General features: G+C 43.6%; 1 protein-coding gene across 1 annotated transcript in view; it reads left to right on the top strand.

Annotated features, from left to right (window-relative positions):
- Positions 1–1,341: 1,341 nt before the first annotated feature.
- The window catches only part of DDX31 (DEAD (Asp-Glu-Ala-Asp) box polypeptide 31), a gene marked incomplete at its 5' end in the record, with an annotated part of 47,354 nt that continues 25,113 nt past the window's right edge, over positions 1,342–23,582 (top strand). The window contains 15 exons of the mRNA XM_010019028.1: positions 1,342–1,636; positions 1,786–1,861; positions 2,335–2,378; positions 2,787–2,857; positions 3,385–3,449; positions 3,943–3,987; positions 5,516–5,557; positions 7,236–7,300; positions 8,293–8,412; positions 8,784–8,890; positions 9,618–9,847; positions 10,195–10,371; positions 13,127–13,186; positions 19,096–19,146; positions 21,161–21,300. Coding sequence (XP_010017330.1) covers positions 1,342–1,636; positions 1,786–1,861; positions 2,335–2,378; positions 2,787–2,857; positions 3,385–3,449; positions 3,943–3,987; positions 5,516–5,557; positions 7,236–7,300; positions 8,293–8,412; positions 8,784–8,890; positions 9,618–9,847; positions 10,195–10,371; positions 13,127–13,186; positions 19,096–19,146; positions 21,161–21,300 — 1,588 coding nt within the window. The remainder of the gene's footprint in view (positions 1,637–1,785; positions 1,862–2,334; positions 2,379–2,786; positions 2,858–3,384; positions 3,450–3,942; positions 3,988–5,515; positions 5,558–7,235; positions 7,301–8,292; positions 8,413–8,783; positions 8,891–9,617; positions 9,848–10,194; positions 10,372–13,126; positions 13,187–19,095; positions 19,147–21,160; positions 21,301–23,582) is intronic.

Below are 23,582 nucleotides of genomic sequence, written 5' to 3'. Positions count from 1 at the left end.
TTGGCTTTCCCCTCCCCGAGGTGGGCTTGTGCCTGCAGAGGGGCCGGGGGGCTGGGAGGGAGACGGGCCGGCCCTGGGCGGTGTGGTAGTGAGAAACACGAGGTACGAGCTTCTCTGATCCCTTCAGCTGGGCTCTCTGCACCTCTCTTGCTTTGCCAGCGGCTTCAGACTCCTTGGGTGGCTGCTGAAGCTGCGGGTAACGCTCTTACAGGTCTGTGTTTTATATAGAACTGCTCTGAAGTGCTGCCAGGAAGGGGAAGTCGTCGTATTTCAGAGTAAACTAGATTTGGGAATGCCGCGCATCGCAGGAGTAGGTGCTTTACTCTCATCAGTTTGAGGGAAGGCAAACAAGAATGGCTTAAATAGACATGTTCCATTTTAAAGTTATCGGTGTATTGATTCTGGGTTATTGCAATTGTTATTCTGAATTTATTAGTAGTTCTTAAAATACTGTGCGAAGGTATGTAAGAGTTAAATGATTGCCAGGATTTACCCTGATTGTATTAGGCACTTGGAGCTAGGGCACCACAACCATCACTTCTGTGGTAGTGAATGTTGGATGGAGGAGGTTGGGTTTTGGTTGGTTGCCAAAAACGTGAAGAAACAAGTGAAAAAAGTAATAGAGCTTGGAAACAATATAGGCCATAGGAAGAAAATCAGAGTGAGCAACTAGGAGTGGAGAAGAGCGAAAAAAGTGGGGCAGGATGGTGCTGGTGTTTCACACATTTCAGGAGTTTTGCAGTGGTGGGGGGAAAGTTCATTGAGAAAGGGCTTGTGGACATTGAAGAGCTTTGGGGACCCAAGGAAGTTAAGTTTAATTTTCTTCTTCATTGTTCCTGAAGGGATATGGGGAGAGCAAAAGATTTTCTTAATACGATTGAAAGATCAGTAAAATAAATGTACTGCTTCAGAAGAAGAAATAAAGAGCTCAGAAGTGCTGAAAGTTGGCAGAAGCATAAGTTGGAGTGAAGCAAAGGCCGTCCCTCCTGGCCACAGAGCGGAGGAAGCCTGCAGGGATGGCTTTAATGTAATCAGGAGATTTGCAGAGCTTTTGAGAGAGCTTTTTCAAGTGTGTTCTGCTTGGTTTCTGATGAAGCTAGAGGTGCTTTTATAGAGAAGCTTTTGTAGAGATGAGCACTATATATGATTTAAGATTTCTCTTTACACTTAAGTGATCTGAAGTCTCAGGAATGGTGGTGAATCTGTTAGAATAGGAACTATCTAGCTGCAAAAAATCAAGCTTAATTTCTTTAGTTATGGGGCAGGGGATTCCAAAACTAAGGGGTCTATCTGTGGGCTAATGTTTGTGTTCAACATGATAACCACGTTGTTAATTCTCAGTCATTAATGAACTCTTGCTCTCTGGTTTGTTAACATTAAAGCAGTCTGGTGCTCTGAAAAGAAAGCTCCAGTCACCACATGGAAACCCACCTTTCAAACGTAAACGTAAACCATCAATAAACACCTTCAAGAAACCTGCTATAGAAGCTGACATCAGGCAGAAGGGAAGTTCATCACAGAAATCTCTTCCTAAGAAGCAGTTGACTGAGAACCGAAATGAAAGCCAGAAAAGCAAACCTTTCATTAAGACATCCAGCCTGTTTAGAAACAACCCTGATATCCCAAAGATTCACAGGTATCTTAGATATATTTAGATAAATAGGAGCAAAAAACCCTTTCAGTGCCCTTACTCGGGCAAAGCAAGCTGCTACACAGACTACTGATGAACAGTTTTTAACCACACCGTGTGTTTTGTTTTGGTTTTGTTTGTTTCCCCTGACTCAGACAAGTGGTGCAGCAGGTACAAGAAGATGTTTTCACTACGGACTCTTTCAGCCAGTTGGACCTTCATCCACATCTGGTGAGTGGCAGCAAGGCTGCGTGTCTTGAAACATGCTGCTTTGGGTGGGGAGTGGGTTAGAGAGCTGGGAGATGCACGTTTACTCATGGTGACTTGGACAGGCCTGCCAGAACTTCACCTGATTTTGTTGCAGTCTCTTAGCTGAACGTGCTCCCCAGTGTCCTGACCCATCCCTAAGGACACTGTTCCACCCGTCACTTTCTGTAGTTATCATACCAAAAAATCACAGAAAACTATTGGGAGTGCAGTGTTTTAACAAGTCTGGTATTTCATGATGTACCAGCAATGGTGTAATTCTGGTTAACTAAGAAGTATTTTGAGAACATGGAACTTTCACATCCAGTTGCCCTGAACCAGTAATGTAGAGAATCAGCATCAGTCTTCTGGTTTTTGCTCTGTGTTGTACTACAAAAAGTAACAAAAAGAACAGTTTGACAATGACATCTATTTACTGCTCTTTATTATCTCTCTAGATCTCCACAATTAACACTGTCCTAAAGATAAGTAGCATGACCAGGTAAGCAAATTCATATAAAAACTTTGTCTTCAGTACTCCTTAAAGCCCATGATTGTTTTGTTCTATGTCACTGGTTTGTGAAGACCACAGCACCTGTTATGCTATGCCATTTAGCACAGGGTTTATTGCTTTCAAATCTGGGATGAGAAGTAACTTGTAAGTTACACAGCAAGTGAGTTGTACAGCTGAAGGTGGAACCTATGAGCCTGCCTTCAAATTTGGTACTTGAATCATAAAACCATCTTTTTTCAGTTTGTCATACCTGATGCCTACCTAGTGGCTTTCCTTAGAAATTAGTTCTACTGATGCAGCTACACAGCAGAGATGAATGCATGGAATTTGGGGTAAACAGTTTAGAAACAGACCTGTGTGGCATTCATATTTCCTAACCCGTTTTGTTTGACGCAGCGTTCAGAAGCAAACAATTCCTGTTCTCCTGCAAGGCAAAGATGCTCTAGTGAGATCTCAGACTGGTTCAGGTCAGTATGTAATTGTCAGTCTCCTTCCCTAGGGCATATTAAACTGGATCCCAAATATAGAACCAAAACTTCATGTTCCCAGCCTGACATGGGACTGCTGTGTCACAGACAGATGCTGTGCAAACTTCAGTATCAGCACAGTGCTGGGACTGGCTGTTGCTGTGCAGCTGCCACCCACTGTACAGGGGCCTGTTCCAAGGCTCATGCTGGAGACACAGAGCCAGAAAACAGCAGAGCTAAACAGTGCACACTCTGCAGCAAGCTATGTCTGGATGTCTCATTTGCTTGGGTGGGTGGGAATATTTATTTAGGTAGATCTTAGTGGGATACCACCACCTCTCTGTTTTTCAATTGGCTCTTTGGTGAACCCCTGTCAATCTTCCATTCTGGGAACTTTATACTTAATTAAAAGTATTCCAGACTCTGACATCAGTTTAAGAATAGTAGGTTGAATGGTACTTTAGTTTGCTATGGCTTACACAGGTCTTACTGATGGAAAACCTTCCAAATTTTTCCCTTTTAAAAAGGTAAAACTCTTGCCTATGGAATTCCACTTGTACAGTCTCTGCAAGGGATGGAATCCAAAATACAGGTAGGTGAAACAGAATAATTGCTCCCAATTTGGTTCATCTGGTTGACCAGAAAAGACTGCTGCAGATCTGCCATCTCCTGTGCATTTTATGGAAAGAGATCCTGACTTTCCTTATGCGATGAAACATTTCCAACCCGTCCTGGATTGTTGCTTTCTGCACCTTTTACCTACAGATTGTTGCTGAGCATCAAACATGGAAGTATTTATGCAACTCAGAAATACAAGAGTGAAACAATATGTGTATGGAATAAAACGTTGGCTATGACTGTGAGCAGGTTTCCAAGCAGGGAAGAGAAGGCAATGCAGTATCAGTAGTTGAAAGACTGTTGATTTGTTAAAAGCTGGGAGGGGGGGAATACCCCCAACTGTTGTATATGAACTTGTACTAAACCCCTTCAGAAGTCACTTTGTTGGCTAAGAGCAGTTAGGTGTGGAAGCGTTCATTTCTCAGTGCTACATTCTTCTTAGTGGGCCTCGTATTCTCTGTTTGCAGCGCAGTGATGGGCCTTACGCACTCATATTGGTCCCAACAAGAGAGGTACGTGGCTTTTCTTCTTTCTGATTTTGTCTCAGAGTGTTTGAACACTGATATTTAGTGTGTAGATGTGAGCCCACCAGGGACTGTCTTAGGATACATGGTCTGTCCTTCTGCTCAGGTCTTGCCCTCACAGAAAGAACTTGCTCTCAGGATGCACGTTGTCATTTTTGTTCAGTGCCATACCAAAGAAAGAAGAAATCTCTTTGAGTTTTACATATGCAGCTGGAAATAAGTGAGTCCTGGAGAAACTCCCTAGCTCAGGGCAGGGCAGGCAGAAGCTTGCCTGGCTCACACAGGGAGAGCAAGCAAAACCAATGAAATCAGCTTTGCCAATGTGTAGGTTTATACAAAGGTTTCATTTTTAAAGCCCTTTTCAAATCCAGAAGTGAATGCTGAAGATGAGGCTTCCCAGAGTTGGTTTCTCCACTGAACTCTCTTCTATTTGATTTATATTATTTGCAATCACAAAGGCAATTTCAGAGGAGGGTATCAACCTTTTATTTATTTATTTTTTTGGTATGTCAAATGATAATAACTTCCATGTGGAGAATTGATTGCAGGTATCTAGTTTGGGGCACAGTATTTTACACAACCTGCAGTGCAATATCTCAGCTCAGTTCTGTGAAAGGAGAAAGCTCTGAAGCTATTTAAATTTTTACAGCAGCAAACTTACTGCCTCCGTAGGATGCTGTATGAATACCAAGTGTAGGGGAAACTGTTCCTGAGCTTGTTTAAAGGGATGCTGGAGACTACTTGGGAAGATAATTTGTAATTACAGTTGGTATTACTTTAGCTTTATATTGAAAGCAATGGCCTTTCTTGAGAGCTTGGCAAATATAGTACATAGCATGTGTAGTCAGAGCATTTATTTATTTAAAATAGTTTTACATATTTAGGATAGTTTTACTTCCATAACTAAGCCCTGCTCACATACTCAGTCTGTGACTGAGCTGGGGAGGCATTATTGCCTTTCTCAGTCTCCACTGCCACAGCAGAAATGGCTGTCAGACAGCACATGAAACCCAACAGCTAAATGCTTCCTACTGACCAGACATGAGGTGTGCAAGCTTTGTGTACACCATCTCTGTTCTGCTGACTGTGAAACACAGGTAGGAAGATACAGACATGATCACTCTGTGGATCAGGTGCATTTTCTTTTCATAGTGGTTTTCTTCCAGAAATTGTGCCATTTTCCCTTTACTCTTCCTGTGGGGCAAAATCTTGAGTGGCTTCAGCTTGTTTTCTCCCTGGAGCATTCACAGGGCCAGCAGAAGTCTCTCTTGTTCTGAGAGCTGGCTTGTGGAGCTGAACCAACAGCAAGGTTTTTGAACAGGTCCCAATATAATAAAAGAAGGATTATGCAAGAGAATAAAATAATAAGGAGCTTCTAAAGGAAAAGATAAGGACATCTTTAGAATTCTGATGATACACATACAGTTTACAGATTTTTGAGCCAAAGGGGCTTGTAGGCCAGCTTTGTAGTCCAGGAACTTTTTCAGAGCTCACTTTCTTTTCTTGATTTCCATAGCTTGCACTCCAAAGTTTTGAAACAATGCAGAAGCTACTTAAGGTAAGAATTCAGTGCTCTGTTTTCTTCTTATTCCTTGAGCCTCTTGCTGCAAGAGGCAAAGCAACTTCAGTTCCTGTGAATTCAATGGAATGGTTAAGGAAATCCAGCATCTGGCAAGATGCGTGGTCCTTAAAGATAAATCTGTTTGTAAGCACGTGATTTCCCTGTGGCATGTTTTAAACTATCACATAAAGAATTAAGTGCTCAATTATGGCACCTTAGTTGCACATGTTTTCATAAACAAGCGTAGCTGATTTTCAGTGTTTTGTTTTTAGAAGTACCTGTCATTGTTTCAGTCTGAGTTATGAATGGAAACTCTCACAATGACACGCGCTGTTTTGCTGAAACTAATACTTGACAGATGGGTTTCAGGTGGGGGAGTAGAACTTGGTGAACTGTGTTGCCAGTTGAATAGCCAGAGAAATTAGAAGGCTTTTAAAATCATTAAATGATAGTGCTTTCCTTTAATGGAGGCAGAGTATCTTACCATGAGGTTAGAAGGTATCCAAGTCGTTTATCTGATCTATATTCCCAGTCCCTCTTCTGTTTTTTCCTTGAAATAATAAGGCACTTTCCAAGTGTTTTTTAGTGCTGGAATTACCAAGTAAGATTTTGTTGTGTCATGCTGAAGTTTAAAGTATTTCAGTCTTTTTCCATAGTAATTAGAAGTTGTTATGAGTAGACTTTCAATGTCCTTCAAAGCGTGAAGTCTGGACGGACCCCCTTTAATTTTTCTTTGTTAAGTATAATGTGTAGTGACCATTGAGTCCAGTGTAAACTGCCATAGTGACCCAAAGCAGAAGATTTAGATTGTGGTCTGACTGGAGGGTTTAGTATGATGGTGTAATTACTGAGAGAGAAAAAGGTTGGTTGGGCTGCTCCTGACGCAGTTAGTTTAATGCCAACTGCCTGCATCTTGCTTAGACATCTTCCTTATTTTAAGCCTTAAAAAGAAACTCTTTCTGTAGTAACTATTTTGTTGGAGCATTTCTGGCAAGCAGTGACCCGTGCAAACTTAAGCCTATTTAGTAGTCATGCATTTGTGTGATCTTTACAAGCTGTGCTCTGCTTCTGTCCTGCATTTCCTCTCGAGTGAGGCAACGGCACTACTGTGCTTTGATTATCTCCCCTGTAAATATTGGGCAATATTGGATTCAATGAGGGATTGGACTTCATTAAAGTAAGTGGCAAAAACTCCTGCCAGTATCAATGAGACTGATATTTAATATCCACAGACACGGTGACTGTGTGCATGTAGGGGTGTGTGTATATAAACTTCATAGGTCCTGTGTTTTTCTGAAACTTTCCTTGACCACAGGCAGATACTACTTAAAGGCAAGATAAAGAAATAGCGTTGTAGCTTGTCTTTGAACATTTAGACTACATGGGGAGAAGGAAAAGAAGTTTACTATGTGATTGGAACTGGTGCAAAGATGATTGCGTTTCTATCTTCCTAGACGACGTGGGAAGCAAGTTACATGGCTAGAACTAAAGGTGCCATTGATATGTAGCTGTGGGTGAGAGAGTGCATGTGGGCTGTATGTGTTAGATCAAATCAGATGCACACTGCTGTCAGCCCCAGTCCTTTCTCTTTTTGCTGAGAAACAACATTTTTTGAATTAGGCTCTGTCCCTTCATTAAGAAGAATCTATATTGGTCTTGGTTTTCTTTTTTGTAGCCATTTGCCTGGATTGTGCCTGGAGTGCTAATGGGGGGAGAAAAGAGAAAATCGGAAAAAGCCAGGTAGGAAGCCAAGTTCTTAAATTGTATTTTGGGTTCTTCTGCTCTACAGTGTTTTATCTGTTGCTCTTCTTTAGAGTGCTTTTCTTACCAGGAGAGAGGATTGTGAGTTTGGATCAAGCTGTGATCCCCCTGTAGCCATTTGCCTGGATTGTGCCTGGAGTGCTAATGGGGGGAGAAAAGAGAAAATCGGAAAAAGCCAGGTAGGAAGCCAAGTTCTTAAATTGTATTTTGGGTTCTTCTGCTCTACAGTGTTTTATCTGTTGCTCTTCTTTAGAGTGCTTTTCTTACCAGGAGAGAGGATTGTGAGTTTGGATCAAGCTGTGATCCCCCTGGATCTTACACAGACAGGAAGCATTCACTTCCCCCAGTTGGATCTATTTCTAAAATGCTGATGAGCCTTCTGAGAAGATGTTCTCTTGTGTCAGTATTTTTTTAACTCTTCTGACAAACACCTGTATTTGCTTACCACCGAGTGCTGTCTCCAGTATTTGTTATGGGGGAAATTGCTTTCTGGAGAAGAGATTTCCTGGTGTTAAAAATCTCTTTCTTTTCCCTTTTCAAGAATTGAAGTGAAAGAAGTTTACTCTTGACAGTAACAGAAGTACTTGATTAGAAAAGAAAACCTAGCTTGGGTGGTTTGGATTTTTTTAGTAGTATTAATAGTTCTTTCTACCCTGTCCTTATCACTCAGTATGCCTCTGAGTATCGATGATGATCAAGGGTAGAATTTAGCTGTGCAATAGATTTCAGTTTTAATCAGTGAGAAAGTACCATCCTTGCGAATTTTATGCTATAGCCATAATGTTTTCCTCTGTAGGTTCCAGTTCCTCACTCCAGGTTCCTATTCCAGAATTATTGCTAACTTGGATGTTTTCCTTTCCTTTCTCTTTTTCTTGTTTCTTATTATTTTTTGTGTTTTCTGTTTTGTTTTGGGTTGTTTGTGGTTTGGTTTTTTTTGTGGGTGTTTTTTGTTTTGGTTTTAATCTAAACAGATTACGTAAAGGAATAAACATCCTCATTTCAACTCCTGGTCGCCTGGTTGATCACATCAAGTCCACAGAATGTATTCATTTCCGTCGCACTCAGTGGCTGATTATTGATGAAGCAGACAGGTAAGATTCCAGGTGTTTTGGTGTGGAAAATAACTATGGTACCTTCTGCATCATAATTCACTACATACATACAAACAAGAAATAATAATGAGAGATCTTAAACCGTTCATGTTCGGTTGCCTCAGCCAAGCACCAGATGGCTGGGATTAGGAAGAAATGTCCCCTTTGGACAGATTATTGTACAATTATCCGTTGCAAAGATTCAGTGTCTTCTGACCCTGGCAGAAGTTGAAGATGGAGCATGAACCTAGATGGGCCAAAGATCTGATCAGCTCTAGCACTTCCCCTCTCCATGACTGGCTTATGTAGTATGAAGACTTTCACCTCATTCCTTCCAGCAGCATCTTTCATCACCTCTGCTGGTTTTGTAGGATCCTGGACCTGGGCTTTGAGAAGGATGTAACGGTGATACTCAATGCTTTAAATGCCGAGAGAGAGGCACGTCAGAATGTCCTGCTCTCAGCCACCCTCACAGAAGGTAGGATATAGATAGATGGTGTCTCTTCTAGCTGAATAATTCACAGGAAACTACAAAATAGTTGATTGAGTCTGATTATATTACAGCCCAGTCTGAAGTGCTTTGCAGAAGTGGAATTATGCCTACTGATTTCTTTGGGCTTATGACACTTGTCCTGTGTTACTGGAATTTTTATATATACTTACATGGTCCTTATACATGTCTCTGAAATTCCAGATCAAATTCACCATGAACCTGGGAAGCACTGGTTTGTTTCTTTGCTTTACAAATACAGAGTTAAGGCAAAAAGCTAATGACAGGACAGCCGAGTGTGATTTGCTTGGTGTCATGCAAGAAGTCAGTTGCTGAGGCAGGAATTGAGCCAGGCCTTTTGACTCCTGTACTTCTGATAGTGTGAAGGTGTGTTGGGTTTTTTTCCACACACACTGTTAGAAAACAGGACTGCTAAACACTGTCTGTCTAGTCAAAACCTTTATATAATGTAAAATGGCCCAGATGGCTGAAGTAGCAGCTTGTGATGCTTTTGGTGGAGTGCGCAGCAGTTAAGCCCCAGAAGGCCTGAAGTTTGCAGGGGTGTTCTGTCAGTGTCTGAGGCTCATTAGCTCCTTGCCCTTTGCTGCTTTTCACTGGAATTGTGTTAGTTGGTTTTTTTGTGTGACTATCTCATCACCTTCCCCAGCAGCACCCCAGACTGACCCTCATGTATTTTTCATCTTCTACGATTTAGGAGTAACACGCCTGGCTGATATCAGTTTGAATGATCCCGTCAGCATTTCCATAGCAGATGAAACCCAGATCAAACCAGCATCACAAATGGATGGACAAGCCAGTACTTCATCAAACTGTATGGAACAGGAAACCTTTGCTGTTCCGGAGAAGCTCAAGCAGTATGTCGTGGTGGTCCCCAGCAAATTGAGGCTTGTCACATTAGCAGCTTTTATCCTTGAGAAATGCAAGGTGAGACTCTGTTTGCATTTATATTACTAAGTAGCCCTTTGCCCTTTCCAACTCCTTTATCTGTTACTCTGTCAAGGATAGATCTAGGGCTTTGAAGTACATCCAGTGCACAGGGAGCCACAAGAGAGCCGAGGTGCTGTTGTGTCTTTCATGCTGGCACTGAGATACCTGTGCAGCGTGTACTCATGTACTCCTTCTGTGGGCTCAGTATTTGGTGTCAAACTCCGTCATCCTTTCCTGGATAATCATGTCTCTGGAAGTGGAAGTCACCTAGATCTTACAGTGATCGTGGCAGTGAGAGAGGCCTATGGAAATGGTTATGTGCAATTTTCTTGTTTTTCTCACAGTTTGAAAAACACCACAAGATGATCATCTTTTTCTCCAGCTGTGAACAAGTGGAATTCTACTATGAGCTCCTCTTAAAGGTCCTTTCAGGAGGGCTGGAGTCAGAACAACCTGAACGTTCATCTCTCTCTTCTGCACGCTTACAGTTTCTGCGCCTGCATGGCAACATGGAACAGGAAGTAAGCATTCTGAAAATGTCAGGGGACACTGTTTTATTCTGTATTCCCTCTGATTTATTATTTTGTCGAGGAGGGCAGAAGAGAGGACAGAGAATCATTTCACCTCTAGGGGCCTCACTCTTCCATCTGCTAATGAGAATAAGAATATTGTCCCACTTCTGGAAAGTAGCTTGGTAGCTATATCTGAAAAACACAGCTGAAGAGGCAAGAGGTGCTATTTCAGCAGGCTGACAGAGCCATTCTGTATTCCCAGTGGGTGCACTAAACCATTTACGTATCCATGGTTCTCTCTTGTGCAGTCAAGACAGGCTTTTAATGCCAAAGGAAAGCCTCATCCAAGCCCTGAAACATTACTACTGACTAAGTTGCCCCATTAGATGAGGATGGAGCCTCTTGTGCAGTCAAGACAGGCTTTTAATGCCAAAGGAAAGCCTCATCCAAGCCCTGAAACATTACTACTAAGTTGCCCCATTAGATGGGGATGGAGCAGTTTGGCTTTGGTTTTGAAGAACAGTGTCTTGACACACTGCTCTTTTCCCTGAGATGGAATAATAGCAATTAACAGTGATTACCCCAAAGTAAGTCTAGGTTTTAGCTGGATAGGTTTGGTCAATGAGATTCAAGCTTGCTACAGACAGCTGAGAGGCCAGTGAACTGGTGCTGCAGCGTTTCAGTAGCTGAGGGACCTGCCTTGGAAGTTCAGCCCCTGATCCTGCCCTTGATCTGTGATGGAGAGAGTTACTGCTCTACTCTGAGCTGCACAGCAGAGATCACAAATGAATAGAGCTCTTCTGATGAAGCAAGAGGTGAAGAGCCATTTTTTTTCTTTCTCATTCCCATCCTGTGGAGACCAGAAACATGTGCTTTGCTGTCCCTGCAGTCTGGCCTTTCCTCAACCTGCCTGCCTGAGCAAGTGAGCAGGCCTGGTCTGGCCCAACTCTACCCTGACCAGCTGTTAAGCCAACAGAACACCACTAAGTAGCTGGCACCAGGGGAAGGGTTTTGCCTTTTTAGTACCCAGTGTGTAATTAGTGCTCGATGTCTTCAAATTAAGAGCATTAATGGAGCTAAATTGTGGATCCCATATGGTACTGCTGAGCACGGCTGCTGTCATTGTCAACAAGATACAGCGTGCTCTCTTCTTTAATTTTTGTCAGCAGAGGATTCAGTGTGTCAGCAAGGCCCAAGTTTCCCTTCTTTCCTGGAACAGTACCCCTAGCTGGGAGTCAAATGTGTGAGGTTCCTTCTATATCATCAGCATAACAGGACATTCAGTTAATCTCTAGAACTCTGAGAAGGAAGGCTTTTGAAACATGGGAACAAGGATACTTTAGAAGGAGGAAGCAAAAGGCACAGGAGGGAAATGGGTTTGGTGTTTCTGAGGCCAGAGACAGCCTAAGCTCTGAAAAGGAAAGGAGTAAATGGAATCAGATCAAAGGAGTGTGTGTGTGTGTGGTTATTTCCCATAGCTAAGAAGAGGGGGAGTGTAGGTGGGTAGGTTGTACTGGCAAATGAAGACCATGTGCCACTGAGGCCTTTGGTTGTTAGTGCTCAGAGATTGTCTTGTGTGATAGCAAATATCAGGATGTAACGTGGGTTGAAGAATCGGTTTCTGTTGCTTGTGTCAGGAAAACAACACACCCCAAAGTAGTCAGTTAAACTAACTGGAGTGTGTTTAGGAAGGTTTGGGGACTGACAAAGCCCTTTTGAAGGTAAGTGAGGAGCCATACTGGTGGATTCCTGCAGTTCTCTGGCTCAATGGCTCACAGGCTACTGGTGGAGTAATTTGGGGTGTGGGGGCTGTGGACAGCCCTGCCTGGGAGCCTGAGCTCGTGGTAGAAGTGGGGCTGCAGGAATTCTTCTGATGCAGACCAGCAATGAGGACAAGGCTGGGGAGCGCCTGCCTCTGACACTCACAGGAAGGAACAACCTTCATCCCAGTGTCAGCAGCCCTGTTGGTGGCCCTCACCAGCACGAGGCCTTTTCTTGTGGGAAGGCCATGGGAGGGTATCCTGGGAGCTCTGTGGCAGATGCCTGCAGTCCCAGGAGTCCTGCCTCCTTGCCCCCTTGGGCAGGGGTTTCTAGCCAAGATCTCTTCCCTCCTGCCCTGTTACTTTGAAGACTTATCCCACAACAGTTCATGTGAGCAACTGTGCAGCTGAGCATCCCCAGTACTTAATAATTACTCAGTCAGTTCAGTGACTGTCTGCATGCCTCATTGGGCACATGATGAAGCTGATCTCTTGTGATGTGATTATATCACTGTGTCAACCAAATGGGCTTATCCTGCCCATCTTGTGACTGGACAGACAAGATGTCCAGCTTTTTCTTGCATTCACAAAAGCCTGTGCTGCCCATAAGGTATGCCAGTGCTTCTGTTGCTGTTGCTGCTGCCTAATCTTTTTTGGATCCCCTCTCCATGTAAACCAGTAACTGCTTTCTAACATCCATAGGCCATGCTTCTGTGCAAACCCTGGAGGTGTTGGCTGCTTTCGTTTGAACAAAGGCACTCAGGCTTGCCCCTGATGCTCTGCCTTCCTACCCAGGACCACAACTGTATGCCATAGATGTATATTTTTTTACATTTACAGGAAGAGTCTGACTGAAACTAGAGTAGTCCAGTCCTTTGCTTTTGAAGCTGTACATGATCTAGTGAGCAAGGCATAGTTGCTTAATTGTTACATTAGCTAATTTGCTTTATGTTTGATTGTAACGTGCATAAGCAGTCTTCCATTCTTCTCTTTCAATCCTCTAGGAAAGAACAGAGGTCTTCCAAGCGTTCCTGAAATCCAAGACTGGCATCTTGCTTTGCACTGTAAGTAACTTGGAGTCCCTTTGCAGCTCCACGCTAATGGGCCTGCCTGGTACCTAATGGTAGAGCAGAGGATTTGGCACTGAGCTCTAATTCCAGCTCACTGTCTGACCTTGAGGAAAGTCATCTCCTTTTTCTGCATCTCACATGTTAAATAAGGACCAGTGCCCTCTTTGCAAACATGTGCATGACCTTTTACCACATACAGAAAAAGCCTATGTCTGATACAAGAGGCCTCAAAGTATTTTGCATGGTCTTATGTCTGGAAAAATCTGATCATTTGAAGCTGGAACCTTGCCCTCTACATACAGTCAGTAGAATGCAATCCTAATTTGTAGTATGCCCCAGAACTGCCAGGTAAATTGGATGTAATGTGATATTTCCCATCTTAATGACTACCCCAAGGTTAAAAACAAAAACCTGCAGGGATGGAAGGGAAGCCCAACCAGAGAATGGTGTCACTAGAAATGCACACGCTCTGCTGCTCTCCGTGCTTTGCCCTTCAAGCTTCCTTCAAGGGTGCTGAGGGAGAAATTCTTGTCCTCTACTGAAGTTTGCTGGCACCCTTGTGCTGTGGTGGCACCTTCCTCTCCTCGTTTGTGACCTGTGGGTGCCACAGCTAGCCTGCTGCAGTGGTGCAGAAGGCTGCACGATTTGCTCTCTAATAGTGGCAGCTGTTGATCTGAAAATGTGTGAATCTTGGCGATTTCTACCCACCGCAAACTTGTAAATTACAGCGATCGGGAGTAATTAGAGCTGAGAAACCTTCTCCAGCTCTGAAATGACTCCTCTTCCTGCAGCAGATTGTTCTTAAAGGAAACTAGTTGCCCTTTTTTTTCTTTTCAGAGAGTGGGGGGTGAATTTTACCTTTTTAATGTCTGAGTTCAAACTAGGGCTGCCGTGTGCATAGGAGTGTTGGTTTCAGTGTTGCCAAATTATGTATTGTGTCACCTGTAAAACTGTACTTGTTACGTGCTAGTCTTGGCCCTGGGTGTGTGTACAACCTTTCAGTGATGTGATCAAGGTCAAAATGCATCTTTGCAGTGCATAATTGTAACTATAACTTGGTTTACCTGTGTACAGAGGTAATAAGTCAGTGTCTTAGCTGAGGAGGATAGCAAAGCTTAAATCACTCAGTGGTGTAGTTCAAGTGTTTTGAAGATAAAAAGTGTTTGGTAAATTCTAAATAATAAATAGCTGAACTTTGTTATGCTTCATGTGCATGCTGTCTATAACTGAGAATTTTCAGGGGCATGTCTTGTTAAACTGAAATTTCAGCTTATAAGTTTGGAAAGACAGTGAATGCTCAATTTTAGACAAAGAGAAAATGGAATCGTTGCAATCACTGGGATATCAGTTCCTGGGTGAGACTGTTCAAAAGGGAAATGCAGCCTGTGACAGGAAAAATCTGCAGGAAATGTACAGCTGTTGGCAAGGGAGGAAGAATAAGTTGGATAAAGAAATCCCAGTAGATGGGATCCCCATCTTGAGACACTGGAGATGTGGTTTGATTTCCTGCCATGCCACAGACTCTGCGCAAGTGGAGATGGAATTGTGATGACAAGGCAAGTAGCCACATGTCAGCTGAGCAGCAATAGTTGTGTGTTTGCTCCTGACCTGTCATAAATGGGAGGTAATGTGAATTAACCCAGATTGCCGTGAAGAGGGTAGTGTAAAGTAATGCATTTATCGTAACCCTCCTTCATTTCCATCTAAGCTACTTTGCATTTACTGCAAAGCAGGGATGCAAATCCTGACAGTTATGGTTACTGTGGCTCAGCTGGCACATGCTTAGCACGTTAAGCACAGTAAGTTGTGTGTCTGAGTCCAAAATCTCTCTGTGCTTCAGCTCCCCATCTGTAAAATGGGGATAGTAGCACTGTTCTATCTTACAGAGATGTTGGGAGGACAAATGCATTGAAACCAGGAGGTGGCCTGTTACCACAGTAATGGGGACCATATGGACACCTTAATATAGAGATACACTTTGCACTAGTCCCACATTACAGGTGCCTCCCCAACGCAGATGTCCAAAGGGCAGCCAGGCACTGTGACCACCTCCTGCCTCCGAGGGCATTGCTTTTTCTGATGCTTTCCTTCATATCAGCAAAAAGGTTTTGCAGAAAGAGGGTTCTGTTCTTTTCACTGCAAAATCACGTTTTGTGCCCACGAAATCTTGAAACCTGGCTCACAAAAGAGCAACACAGATAGTGTTGCCGTCCTTCCCTTGTCCCTTATGCCATGTTCTCCACCCATCTTTCCGCTCTAGTAAGCAATGGGACCTGCTGTTCCGTTTATTAATTTGCTCTATGTCAAATGTATATTAATATATTCCATAAAATATTTTTGCCAGACAATGTGAGCTGGCAGACAAGAAAATAAAGAAGGGCCGTGTATCTCAGAGGGTCTCATCCCGATTTATTTCTCTCTCCTTCACTGAAGTTCTTTGCAGCTTCCTTTGGGATGTGCCTTTTAAACAAGTTCATCTCTTCCAGGGAGAGAGGAAAGATCATTTGGAGATTGTTTGCTGTTTACTCAGTCACGCTAACTCATCTTGCCAGTTTTCTGGCGGCCCCAGCCAAGAGCTTTCGCCTCTGACAGCTTCTGTGCTCTCCCCTTCCTCCTCTGATTACGCAGCCCAATCTGTCACCCTGCCGACGGGGGTCTCTACCCTGCTGATGGCTTTCCACACTCGGCAGTAATGACTTTTGGCAGGCCGGGAAGGCGAGAGAGCTTCTTCCCCAGCTTGGAGAGCCGTTAGGCCCTCTCTGCCTGTTAGCTAAAGCACTTTGTGAGGTTCTTTGGTAAATAAATGAGTCATTTTAATCCAACTGACAGCCTGGCACCTGAGCAAGCTGCCTTCCATCTGTACTTCTAGGCCTCATGTAGGCAGCCAATTGTCAAGCTCAGGGCCTTCAAGACCTCACCATTGAGTGTCTTTCAAAAGCAACTTTAGCAATTTCCTTTGCCCTAATTAGATTGTGTGAGAGGGACTGAGCTAACCAAGGCCCTTGAAAAACTTTTGTGGCCATCTCTGTTGGATCCACAGTGCCTTGCTTTTGGTCTGACCTTTCTGCTCCCTGTTCCCTTGCACCCCCACCTCTCTGTACCCCATTACCACAAGCACAGGGTGGTAACATGAATTGTTAGAAGCAGAAATGTCAGCATTTCTGGGGGCCCTCGGGTGGATTGTACCTTGGTACTGTGCCGTTCTGTGGCTTGCAGTTGGGATCAGGGCAGGAATATGGTTAAGGCTTCAGGTCATCACATTTGCTTGGCACCTGGGTTTTCTTTAAAATTGCACTGGTGCAGGTTATTTCTCTTTTCTCCTCTTAGATGCCACTTCATTCTCCCTTAATTTGTCCACTGAAAGGAATCAGTGGTGAGTTGCTGATTCTAGGTCAGCAATTCATATTCCAGATTTCCCTGTTATTAAGGAATGGTGGTGTGAGGTCACGCATGGGAAGGGCAATACTGTCTGGGGCAGTGGAAAAGTAGTACATTAGAAGTCTATTGGGCTTCTTGGAAGAGCACTGGCAGGTTGGTGATTCTGTGTGTGGAATAAATGTAGTGCTAGTAAAAGTGGGTAACTGTTGCTTGAGTTGTGTTCTTTCCTGGTATGGTGACCCACAAATACTTTCTAAAGATCTGAGAAGTGGGAAGCTCCTGGGCTCTGCCAGCAGGGGAAAGCAAATCAACTCAAAACTTTTTATCCTAATTCTACCTTGCTGCTGTCTGCTGTGGTCTTTGAGGAAAAGGAGCTACAGGAGACGCAGGTGGACTGATACTGAGGAGTCTTTGAGAGTTTGCAAAACACTCCAATTACTAGTAAATCCCAGGACACTTCTGATGGAAAGCCAAGTTAAACCCCAGGAGAATAGCTGCTGATACGTGTCAGTAACAGCTGAGTGGAGTTGGTGGGATTGTAAAGGCAGTACTGAATGCAAGGCTGATGATGGGAGAAAGCCTCCTCCTAAAATGTTGTCGCTGGCTATTTATTAGGCTTTTGGTTAACTGTTCAACTTCTCTGCATGCTTTGGTTGGTGCACACGAGAACAATACTGTCTGCAGCAGTATTTTCCCAGCCAGAGGTGTGGAGAAAAGGTATCTTAGAAGAGGAGAGAAAAAATCGTGATGGATGAGAGGGATAGCTCCTGCCCTTTCTGTCTCCTCCTCTTCCCCCTGTTGGAGGTGCTTGCTCCTGACCACAGGGGCAGCTTGGCTATCTGTTTATTTTGGGTAAGTTGACCCTGCCCCAAGGTCGGAGCCTTCCCATCAAATACAGCCTTTCCTAGACTACTGGCTATGAGAAAGAGCACTATATAGGAAAAGACCAAAGACTTGTCAGCATGGAAATGTGTAGCAGGGCCAACCTGATCGGAATCGGGCATCAGCACTCCTGTCTGATTGTGCTGTAGAGTTTATAAGCTTGTTATCCTGGTAACTGCTGTACACGTTCCCCGACTTCTCTTGATTTATTTCCTCCAACCTTCTTTAAATGGCTTTTTGTACATCTGTTCATTCTGACTCTGGGAACAAGTCGCTGCTTAATGAGCGTGTTGGAGCGAAAGTGTGTGTTATTTCAGAGTGGGCGCTGTGGAAAGTGTCTCCTCTTTTACTGCAGTTGGAGTCACAAAGCAACCTGGCTAGTGCTTATGGGAAGGCCTTTGCTGCCAAAACATCAGCTTCCGAGTCTTTTAACGTGTGTGGGAGTTGCATGAAAACACTTCAGTGGGTGGCTGACACATTTTTAGTACATTAAGCTCCTGCTTACGTTCTTAATATATTCTGTTTTGCAACTAGCTAAAAGATACATGTGTTCCAAAACATTTCCTAACAGAGTTAAATCTGCACACCTGCTCTGCTATTGTGTGTGGCGAATGTAAAATCCAAGGAGTATGTGAGGACATTACTAATGAACAGAAAATCAAGAAGGGAGATTGAAACATGTTTATGCTCTCTCTCCATTCTGAACAGTATTTACACTCACTTTTCTCTTTGAAAGGGTATGTTTTTTCGAGCTACACTGGCTGTGGATAACTAAAGGGTCCCATTCAAGTCCTTCTCCAAGTTGATGGGTTTTCTCACCAGCTGGCACATCAAATAACAATCCTGACAGCAGCTTCAGGCTCGTTTCTTCAGGGCTGAGTTTTGCTTCTCCAAATCAGAGCAAGACTGGTGGAAATCTCAGGGGTAGCTGAAGTCCCCTCTCCTCGAGCTGTACTCCAGCTTCCTGCAGGTTCTAATAAATTGTTTGTTGACCAAAAAGGGGACCTGCAAGCTCCTCAACTTCAGCCCATCACCTAGGAAACAACTAATGATTTGTAGGTGGAGATGAGGGCATCTTTGGACATTCCACTTCATTGACCATTGCCTGTATGGCCATTTTCCTCTTCATCCTAAGCAGCTGGGTTTTAATTCTTAGGCTTTCTGTGAAGAAAGGTGTGCTCAGAAATAGTGTTGCCTTCCAGAGATTTCCTTCTACCTCTCTCACTGTTTGGGTAGTAGGTGCCTAATGAGCAGATGTGTTTTCATCAGTGAAACAAACTGAAGGACCAAAGGTATCACTACCATTAAGACAGTTGATTCTCTCAGATATGCTATAAAGGGACTGTAACAGACTGCTGTAACTCAACGCCACTCTCCTGAAACAGGTGGATTTATATCCTCCAGGCTTTGGGCCATAGTAGTGGATCATTTCTATTGTATTAGTCTGTTAACAATACTCCTTGTGTTTTAAACCCTCAACATTATTTCTGACCTTTGGTCTGTCTCTCCCCAAATAAGGCATGTAAAATTCCTACTTCCATAGCTTGTTGTTCCCTGGCATAATTGCCATGCCAGAAGATTTCTTACTTTGCTGATGTCTTCAAAGCATTTTTACTGAAGTAATTTCCTTATTAATTTTAAAGGACGTTGCAGCACGTGGACTAGACCTGCCTCAAGTGACATGGATCGTGCAGGTAGGTTTGCTGTGTGTGTGTATGTGTGTACCTATGTATGAAGTGCAGTCTTGCTCAGATGAAATCTCTTTCCTGTCCAGTCTTTCTGCAGCTTGCTGGTCTTTGTGCTGATGCCTACAGGTGTGGGAGACCCCCATGTTCCTGCCTGCAGGATGAGGACTCAGGGTTTTGCTAGGATACAGCATTGTTGTCGTACCTTTGGTTTTGATAGTCTGTTTTCCTCTTCAATAACTCCAGTGTTACCAGCTGCATGATAATATTCCACAGGCTGGGAGGAAATGCCCTCCATTTCCCCCTACAGGAAGCCAAATCTTGTGAAGTACTGGCCATCTCTATTACAGTTTTGTGTTTCTATGTTTCTCAGCTTGCTGGGGAGGCAGTTCTGTTAGAGGAGTTCTAAGTGTGATCCTAATGTTAAACATTGAGTGGCCCAATAGTGTCTGTGCAGTGACCTGAATGTTGCAAGTGAGGCTTTGCTGGGCTGGAGCTGTAAGCATTCAGCTTTCAGTGGAACTGCATAGTTCAGATTTTCCCTGGTCAAAAAACAACCACCAAACAACAAAAAAACCCCACTGCTGCATTGCTGTTGACAGAAATATTGCCTTGGGAAAAAATAGAAACTAAGGGAGATGGATTGAACCTTAAAAATAGCAGCCTGTTGTATCAAAGAGGAAGCTGAGAGCATGAAGTAGATTTCATTTTATAAAAGATTAATAATTAAGAAAAGGTTGGTTGAATTGAGGAAAAACTGATCCAGAGATTTTCATGTATCAAGTGACACCTGGGTAAAAAGAACAGGGCACAGAGCCTCAACAAAGCTTTTTCATTTCTACCTCTTCTCTTCAGGTAACAAATTTGATTTTAATTTTGTGTTTTAAAAAGAGAAAGGTTTTGCAGCAGCTAACTAGCTGGAGAAAGCTGGGAAGTGAAGTCTTTAATTCCCAGATCTGTATATTAATATGATTTAACCAAAGATATAGTTGCCAGTGTTAGAACGCAGTGCAAATTACCTAAAGCCCTGGGAGACTTCTGTGTGTCCAGAAGGCGAAATCTCAGCTGTCCTGAGAGCTGTGTCCAAGAGCAAGGACCTGCAGGGAGCAATTAGATTGCTCACAGCATCTTACTCACACCTCTAGCCAGTAGAAACTTTGCCAGAGGGCACAGGTATAAACACTATAGTGGGCTTTGGTGGTTGGGTTTTTTCCAGTTAAACTGCTGAGGGCTCATTTCTGAGCAGTATCTCTGTGCATGTTCATTTTTCCAGGAAAGAGAGGAGGGGGGGAAGAATAAGGGGAGGTTAAAGGGAGGGAAATATGTCACCCTGTATCAGATCTTGCAAATAGCTGGGCAGTTTTGATTCCCAGTGAAGTAAATGAGAGGCACCACTATACTGGGGGTGACTTTAAGCAACATTTTTATACTGCCTGATAGTTGTACATGGAGAGAGAGTTGTTACCTGCATGTTATGCTGCTGAAAGCACTTACTCCCTCATCTCTCTTAGATTTTTTTTCTCTCCGGTAACCAGCTATGATTTGCTTTAATCAAAAGAAAGCAATTTAGCCCAGGTCTAAATTTGAATCAGTTATCTTCTATTGGATGACACAGAGCAGGCAGCTTCCTGCTCCACTGGGGCACTAGCTTAAGGTCTGTCTGAGATTTTTTCATTGTATTTTATTATTTAAGGGAAGCAAACAGGTTCCTGATGTGCCTGTATAGAAGTAAAATGTAAAAGGCAAAGAGAGACACTGAGATGGAGAAACCATCCTATTATCTGAAAGTTGGCCAAGGTGTCACATTCACATGTCAAAAAACTGCTGGGGCTGAGGGGGCTGAGTGATGGTTACAGGGATGAGCCCGATGGGTTCTTTATAAACAGGCCAATTCCGAGGGAGGTGCAGCGTGTGGGGCTTGCTAAGATCCCTTTTGTTTCAGATGAGCGGGCTGTCTCCTTTATAATTAACACGCCGTGTTCTGTTAATTCCTCCTTTCCCTTCTCATGTTCCCTTCTTGAAGTATAACGCTCCGGCTTCACCTGCGGAATACATCCACCGGATCGGGAGGACAGCTCGCATTGGCTGTCACGGGAACAGCCTGCTTGTCCTGGCGCCTTCGGAGGCAGGATATGTCAGCTTGCTGGCTTCTCACAAGATTAAGTGAGTCAGAAACGCGAACAAAAGTTTCAGCTCATCCTTGCTAATTAACCTTCCGTGGCACTTGCAGCGGGACTGTGTCTCGTGCAGGTTTTAATAAGAATTTATTAATTCTTGTGATCCAGGACCAGCCCCAGACTAGCAAAAGGAGGAAAGGAAAGTGTGTGAAAATCATCAGCCTGACAGATTGTGCGTGAGTGAGTGTGTGTGGTGAGGGGCAGAGAGGAGACGATAGTCGGAGATCCTTTGCACTCCATTGTTATCTCTCTGGCCCTGGGTTCAAATTGTGGCTATGTGGAGACCACAAGTCAAATGAGCCTGTCAACTGCTAACTGGCCATCTGCCTGCATAGCACCATATTGTCAGAGATTGTGATTTCTCTTCAGGAGAGATCCGGCGGGGAAATAGCAAGGGAGTTGTGGGTCATACCTGGCAGGTAATTGGCCAAGATGAGTTGTGCAAGTGGCTTGTGACAGGAATAGTAGGGCCTTCTGCAAGTGGTGAGTGCCCGGTGTGATCCTGGAAGATAATAAGGGGTGTGGACTCTGTAGACCAAAAGTGGGGTGTGCTTCCAAGCTAGCTGAGAAAGCTCTTTGACTGTCTCTAGCAGGCAGAGAAGGAGAGCATGGAAGGGTGGGTAAGGACCAGCCCAGTGTGCAGTCAGCTACCTGATGGCCAACCTATGATGAGATTTTAGTCCACTTGCTTGTGCAATGGTCCTTTTGTGGGGAAAAACCACACGTATCTGTTCAGCATTGGTAGTCAGGAGTGCCATCGGGTCTCAAGCCTCCTCAGCAGTCAGCTGGGTGTGTGTGACTCTCCTTGCTCCCCGCTCTGCTGTCTCTCAGCGTTTCAGAACATCAGCCGAGTAGAGTCTCTTCAGTGTTGTACTAGTGTTGATGGAGCCCTGTAAACTCATGCACAAATTAGTTCTCTCTCATTTCTTGTGTTTATGTCGGGTGGAGTTGCTTGGAGTCGTATTTGGTTTTGCATCCTTGAGTCAAACAAATGTTGGCAGTAAATACAGGCTTATTCTAGGCTGTGAGCCATTTAGTGGTCTAACAAAGAGCCATCCATCATCCCAGGTAACTATCTATTAAGCAGACACCAGCAAGACATGGAGGGCTAAGCTGACAGGGTTTTTTTTCATGTAACAAACAGCACTGACATTTAAAGGTGAAATCCCACATAATTGTGAATTTTTAACTCCCAAGTGGAAAGTTCTATTTTTCTATTTTATAATATTTTGGAAGTGTTGGAAGAAGGAGAGGGAAATTTCCCTCCTTTTTTGTTTTAAATGTTAATGCTTTTATCCCATTTTGTTGTTTCTTAACAACTTTAAGGAGCAGCGTCACTCACACTGGTAATTATATCTGCTGAGGAGACCTCCTGAGCTCACCGTGTTCTTCCTGGATCTGTAGAAGCCTGCTGAATGAGCAGAGGAAGATTTCTGTGAATACTCATTTTTGCTCCACTTCTCAAATCAACAGAGCCAAACAACTCTGGGGATGGTCTTTTCTTCTTTGTTTTATGTTCTTCATAAAACATGCTGCCCTGCAGATGAGGGCCTTGCCAAAAAGGAGTGTAATTTGCCTTCCTTGACCCCCGTCTTCAGCTGGAAGAAGAAGAATGTCTAATTGGGATGGGTGGGTAGCTCGGCCTCTTTGCAGTCATGTGTCCTCTGCTCTTCCTATACAGTAGCACAGGGTGTGAGAAGGGGCAACGGGATAGAAAAGAGCTGATGAATTACAGAGAAGATGCAGGAAGGCAGCTTGAAGCTAAAGGCAGCAAGTGCCATCAGCCCAAATTGCCGTTACCCTTCATAAACAGAGCATTATGGTGATAATCCTGACAATTTAATTCAGTGCGAGGGCAAAAGACAGCATGTGTTGGACTGTCACTGATCCTCTTAAGCACTGATAATTTTTGTTTCTTTACCCTGAGTCTTTGTAGCTTTGGACTGCACAAGTTTCTGGAGTTTGCATTTTTTTTATTCTTTGCTTAATTTTTAAATCTTTGGGGTTTGTGGAGGGGGAGTTTGTGTTGTGAATATTTTATTTTATTTTATTAATTTGTTTTCTCGCATGTGTTGGACTGTCACTGATCCTCTTAAGCACTGATAATTTTTGTTTCTTTACCCTGAGTCTTTGTAGCTTTGGACTGCACAAGTTTCTGGAGTTTGCATTTTTTTTATTCTTTGCTTAATTTTTAAATCTTTGGGGTTTGTGGAGGGGGAGTTTGTGTTGTGAATATTTTATTTTATTTTATTAATTTGTTTTCTCTTT

Source organism: Nestor notabilis, unplaced genomic scaffold, assembly GCF_000696875.1.
Source record: "Nestor notabilis isolate BGI_N333 unplaced genomic scaffold, ASM69687v1 scaffold11357, whole genome shotgun sequence".
NCBI lineage: Eukaryota > Metazoa > Chordata > Aves > Psittaciformes > Psittacidae > Nestor > Nestor notabilis.
The sequence above is the reverse complement of the archived record's forward strand: the minus strand, read 5'-3'. Positions and strand labels throughout refer to the sequence as shown.